The sequence below is a fragment of the Eurytemora carolleeae genome, unplaced genomic scaffold (assembly GCF_000591075.1).
Source record: "Eurytemora carolleeae unplaced genomic scaffold, Eaff_2.0 scaffold1879, whole genome shotgun sequence".
In the NCBI taxonomy this organism is placed as follows: domain Eukaryota; kingdom Metazoa; phylum Arthropoda; class Copepoda; order Calanoida; family Temoridae; genus Eurytemora; species Eurytemora carolleeae.
This window is the reverse complement of record NW_019397763.1, coordinates 36,467-42,983: the sequence shown is the minus strand read 5'-3', so window position 1 is coordinate 42,983 and position 6,517 is coordinate 36,467. Positions and strand designations below refer to the sequence as shown.

At 31.6% G+C, this 6,517-nt stretch overlaps 1 protein-coding gene across 2 annotated transcripts; it reads left to right on the top strand.

Annotated features, from left to right (window-relative positions):
- Window positions 1–303: 303 nt before the first annotated feature.
- LOC111715827 (uncharacterized) lies at window positions 304–6,265 on the top strand (the record flags this gene model as incomplete). Of its 2 annotated transcripts, XM_023491209.1 has the most annotated exon segments (13): window positions 304–342; window positions 411–448; window positions 500–566; window positions 735–822; window positions 1,205–1,283; window positions 1,921–1,990; window positions 2,546–2,653; window positions 2,707–2,766; window positions 2,823–2,861; window positions 3,625–3,717; window positions 4,078–4,146; window positions 5,963–6,035; window positions 6,187–6,265. In XM_023491209.1, coding segments are annotated over 13 exon segments (852 nt in total), but the record flags the coding sequence as incomplete, so codon positions are not given.
- Window positions 6,266–6,517: the final 252 nt, after the last annotated feature.

The following is a 6,517-nucleotide window of genomic DNA, read 5'->3' as shown; positions in this document are numbered from 1 at the left end:
TTTCAGATTTCGCCCCCCCCCTCAGAAAAGGCCTAGTTGCGCCGCTGCAAATAGGCATATTTTTAGTCTCATTCTAGCTTGTTTTCTGAATGACCCCATGCTGGGGATCATATCCGCTCTCTGAAATTTGCTACATTAAACAAAAGAGCGCCTACGTTAGTCACAAGGTTAGTCGTTAGTCCCAGATGGTCCACTCGGGAAGTTCATTCTATTTCCAACCAAAACTTAAACATGAATTTTTCAGCAGTTATACCTTGATTAGTTAAAAAACAAAAAAAAATGCCTTCATTTTCTTGATTTTAGTACCCGGAGAAAAGACCTGCTTACGAAAACTTGTTGAAGGTACAAACAACCATTTTCAGAAAACATTTAATTTTAAATTAAATAAATAATCTAATTGATCAATAAAGGTGTTTGACAAGGTTACCTGGTTTGGGATTCTAGTAAGGTAACTTATAAGATAATTTTCTACGTAATTATGATATTACTTGATATTTAGTTTGATTTCAACAAGTATCGGAATGCTATTTATTTCCAAAATGGTTAAAGCGCTTGGTTTTAAACAGGTTAATTGTTGTCTTATATCTGTTTATTTACATTTTATCTATTGATCTTAAATATATAAGCAACCCACTAACCAACTTGTATTCCATGATTCCTATTGTAGTCAGAAAGTACAGCTACTGAACTATTATTCATATGCTATTATTAATTCAAACTCATGCTAATTTAAGCCTGATAATGTGTTGGTGGCTCTGATTCCTTTTTCTTTAATAAATGCTGAAGCAATGCCAGACCTGTTTCTTTTCTCTAAACATCGAGGTAATGAAGAAGATGTTATCTTGATTGCTTGCAGGTTTTGGAGTGAACATAAATAGGAAAAATGCCTTTTGTTCAACTACGAAATATGCACCCTTCAGCAGGTGGGTGGTGACCACATCCCCACTCTGTGTTTGTTCTATGCGCAATGCGCATGGTATAAATATGGATATCGATTCCCATTAAATCAATTGTTTTAGCGTATTTCTGGAATTCAAAACACATTCCGACCTTTACTAACCTCACCACCCACCTTCTCAAAGGTGCACATTTCGTAGTCAAAAAAGAGGCATTTTATACATACTGAAAAGTTTCTTCTCCTGTATAAATATTTTACATTGTCTTTTGAGTGAGGAAATCCATCTAAAGATCATCTAAATTTAAGTGTACTCTGGAAGCTTAATCTTACTTACTTGGGCTCTGGCATCAGCACTCCTGACAATGGGGTTTTCCAGTAACCTTAGGTCAGTTTAATGCTAGTTATGAATTCTTAATACTCCAGGATAAAAAACTTTTGCACATTTTTTATCTTAAACTTTCCATTATTGGCTTTGATAAAGATCTGAAACAAAATTTAAGTATGCTTTTTTCTTGCAAATTACTTAAATTAGAAGTACAGGCAATTAATATGTTTTATTGTAATTCAGGTGATTTTTCAATACTTGAGCTTAGGGGTTACAGGAATTATTATCTTAGCCACAAACTCAAATTTCAAACCCTTAAACCTCTGCAGCGTAAAAGCGTAAACCATAATTTATTGATCTAATTTAATTATTAGGTTAAAAAAAGGTGTAAAACAAAGACTCAATTTCTTTTAATTATTAAAGAATAACAAGAAATTCTAAGCATTTCTATTACCAAATGGGTCAGCCCATCTGAAATCAGCCACCTCCTAGTAGGCACCATCAACGATTTTTTTCAAACTTACAATACTAAAAGACATATGTGAGACATTACATAATCAGTAATTTTTAGAATCTGATGACCTCAGTGTGCGGAGCACTTAGGTCATGAAGTTTTCAGGCGGCAAAGAGGTTGCTTTTTTCAAATGGTTTGAATCCAATAATTTCATTGATTTCCAAATTTTGTCATTGTTTTCAGGGCCATACTTTTAGCTCCTTCTTGGGACCCTTTCCTAGATACACATTCTCAAATTGCTCAAAGGGGCATGGTAATATGTCAAACTTTAGATTTATTTTTGAAAAGAAACTAAGCTTTTGCCACTGAATCTAATTTTTATAGACAATTACATAAACTATTTGATCTAACATCTTTCATAGTTTTAAAAAGATACAAGCATGGTAGAAAGTAGCAATTATAAAGCATTGAAAATGCTACTATTTTTATTTCAATTATACTTTGCACAGTAAAACACTGTCATGTTTTTTAACACATTTACTATTGAGCAGTTCATTTTTCAAAACCCAATTTTTTTGTGAAAAATTAAAAATCCATGTTTATACTTTTATGTCTGTCTGTTTGAATCCAATTATAACACTAAAACGGCTGAACTAATCGGGCCCATATTTTTTGTAGGGCCTCGCATTACCCTAGGGAAGGCTTATGGGTGATCAAATTAAAAAACTTTTGAAAATCCATAAATTCTTTTTATAAAATCCGCAAATTTTTTTCTACAATGTATACAACAAGAACATATTCCACGATTGAAATAGAAGATGGGCGTGAAATACCTAAAAAGCTTGTACTTAAAATATTCTTATATTAGACCTTGGCATTTGACAGTGAATTCATGGTCTATTATGACAAACTGTCAAAATCTGAGGATTCAAATGTGATCAAAATAATGAGTACAACTATTTTTGTTCACAACAAGGTATAATCATAAAAAAGTTATATTTAAATTTGTTAGTCATAATTGTTTTCTAGCAAGAAATGGTGGATCTAATTGCAGACAAAGGGATAGCAAATTTGGTTTTTTTTGATTTGGTAATGCTCCATACTTTAAACCTTTTCATTGTAAACTAATTTTATTTTCTACTTAGGATCTCATACCGGAGGATTATAAACTATACACTAGTGATGTATGTAATTTCAATTGTTATCATTCCTTTAACCATATACCAAAAAAAGCACTTGATTATTAAAGTGACAGACCTGCTATGTAAGGTAGTTGAACTGAGTATGCAGTGTTGTGGAAAGCTTCTTTAGGATTCATTTGAGACATATAAAAATTTTTAAAGATCTGTAAATCCTAAGTTTGAGCGCAAATTCGACGTTCAAAACTCCTACTTAAAAAAATTAGTAAAAATCATACAGTAAACTAATTAGATGGTTGGGAACATATTTCTCAAAAGAAATTTGTCAATAAATCAATGCTAGAATCAATTATTTTGTTTTCATCATTATATTAATTTTCTTTGAATTTACTTACAGATTTCTTCAAATTCTTCAAATGTCGTCTTTTCAATAATAAATCCAGAAAATCTACAGAAAATCTTTGTGAATAATGAGAAACTAAAATAATGAGAAAATAGAAACTAATAATTGAACAAGATAAATTATTTTCGATGATAAAATTAATTTTCATTTACTCAACCGGTTCCTTAACAACTAATTAGTTTACTGTTGAGTTTTGTTTACATTTTTCGTGATCGTTATTTAGTAATTAAAAAAAATGGTTCTGAAAACATATCCACCCTCAATGTAGGAGTAGAATCTTTACTCAAACTCAGGATTTAAAGATCTTTATAAAGTTTTATTTGTCTCAAATGGATCCTAAAGAAGCTTTCCACAACACTGCATACTCAGTTCAACTACCTTACATGGCAGGTCTGTCCCTTTAAGGAACACTTAACCTCTGACCTTTCTGGTTGGATTATGCAGAAGAGATCAAAATGGCAGGAAATACTCAACCATTTTGAGTGTATATCTCATCAGGTGAGACTCAATTACAATGAGTACTTATTTGCATCTCTTATCCCCCCACCCCCCACAAAAAAAACAGTTAAAGCAACACCAGGCATTTAGACACCAGGCATTGCTTGAAAAATATTTAACTTCCATGAGAAAATACTAAAAATACGAAAATTGTAGCATAGGTTTTTTATGCCGTATTCCGCTATCTTCATAGCAAATTGTTTTAAGCAACATGGCTCAATGATGTATTAAATAAATTGTCACAAAGACAAATTCTATTGCATAAGTACCATAGATTCAGCCGGTTGCATACTGAAAATGACATTATTCTTTACATTGAATTTATAATCTTTAGAATTTAAAGAATATCTTACCTTTCAGGCTGCATTATCTGACTACATAGATTCTAGATATTCCGAGATAAAATGGGATGAAGAAACATATACATTGGTATGGTAATCACAAAACTTAGATAAATTAAACTAGATAGCTCATGTTGCCTTCACCATATTGGAGTGTTTCAGCTATAACTGAAAATATTAATTTGGCTCTGTACTAGCTAGTAGGTATGTCCATGCAGTACATTGAATATAAAGCTAGAGTTGCGACAAGGATTATACTCTGTACAAATGTTTGGGGTGTTTTGTGTTGAATAGAGGACCAGTTAGACACACAATTCAGAATGACAAGATGATAGTGATCAGTTTAAATTTATTTTCTACAAATTGACACAAGAAGTAAAACATATTCACTATTCATTGTTCTTTTTGCATGACAAGTTCATGATGTACAAGTAGGGTTGTTAATAATTATTGAAAACGATCGTTTGACAGGACAAGCTATACATAGATTCAACCCACCCAGCCTTAATTTTAACATTTATTAAATGGTTGCATTGTGCAGTTCAAAATTGAAATACAGAAATAAAACCTTCCTTCAATTTAAGAGAAAAAAAATATGCTTAATTTTTGTTTGTGTGGTCCCCTCAAAATTTGACGAAAAGGTCAACATGTACATTTTAAAGAAGAGGGGGATTTTTGAAGACGTTATTTTGATTATCAAAATTTAGAGAATAATTATAAGTCTTTGTTCATGGTCCCTAAAGGACCTGCAGACATAATATTTAGTACATAGAGGGCCCCTATAAGCTTCGTAATATTAAAAAGGATATCCATATTTTTAACTTTAAAAGTAAAAGGGGCTGTCAAAAATGGCCAGAATTCAAACACTTTACAAGCTTGCAAAACAAAGATATCTTCCAAATTATTGATCAGACGAAGGTTTAAAGAGTACAGTTGTGAGTCGGACACGCCCCACTTTAAATGAAGGGTAAATAAAATTCTCTACAAAATTGAGTATTTTACTAGGAAAAACTGTTATTTTTTCTCACAAGCAATTTCTATCTCAAAGTGAATTAACTTAGAATGAAAGGCAAAAAACGGAAAATTTTAGGACAAAAACAGAAAAAATTATTTCTTCTTATCTTAAAAAGCTTATTTGTTAACTACACAGAGAGTAATAGACACAGTTAAATTAAATGGCAAACAAATATCTAAAATCTTTATACATTATCCAGCTAAAAAAAAAAAATTCTAAATCTGACGAAGCTGTAAGATTAATTTCATAAAGAATGTACAACATGGTGGGCTTAACAATTTATTAATGAAAAAATAATAATATTTTAATTGGGTTTCTAATTATTGTAAAGTACACCGCAACTCTATCTTTTTCTTTTCTCAAAGATTTCTTGAAATAGAACTTCATGATTCTCCTGATTTCCTTTACTTGTGAACTTCACACAGAACATAAATCTCCTGACCCGGTATCATGAAATCTAGACAAGTTTAAGATTATCTTAAAGAATATTTGTTTTAAAAATTAAAATATCCATCGTAAACAGAATGTATTCTTGGGGGTCGGGGTGCTGACGATTTTGTTGAAAACAGCAGTCGTTAGGTGCTTGAAATCATATTGAGAATATATGGTGGCCGTGGTCAGGGCATCCCCCCCCCCCCTCCTTAAATCCTATATCTGAACGCTGTACTAATTGTTCACTCAGGCTAAACACACAGCCAGGTAGCTAAGTTCCAGCCCCCCTGATCTAGGCTTCTAATCAATATATTTAAAGAATGATTTCAAACAAATAGGCCTCAATTAGGTTATAGAACTCACTTAATAGATGTATTCATGCCAAAGTGTTCTAAACCCAAAATTATCAGAAAATCTCAATAGTAACCTATCAATACTGTTTACATGCTTAATTTAGGAAAGACTAAGTTTAGAACATGTGGTAGCTGGATTTGTTCTGCTTGGTATTGGCCTTGGAACTGCTACTCTAGGAATATTGAATTTGCATGACTAAGTTTAAGTTTATTAGCCAAAAACAAATCATTCCTGAAAAATGACTTAATTTTAAGGTTTTTTTTCTTTTAGCTAAAATAGATCAATTTAATAAAATGATATAATTATTGATAATTCTTTCTTAATCAGTGTTCTGTGTGGAATTATTGTTACTTTAAGACAACTACAAATATACAAATCCAATAAAAAATAAATAATTCTGAAAAAACTTTTTTTTGAGATAGAGACTATTATCAATATTTTAAAGGAAGTATTTAAAGCATTAATATCCAGGAACCCATACAAAACATATTGTCACTAAACTTATCACCACAAAACTTATCACCACAAAACATATCAAAACATATCTTTGTTGACGGAAAACAGCAACACGCTAGACAAATCAGGATAATAGGCCAGTTAGGATTCTGGTGGGGGATGTTTATTTTCCCCGGACAATTCTTTCCCGATAGGCCGCACA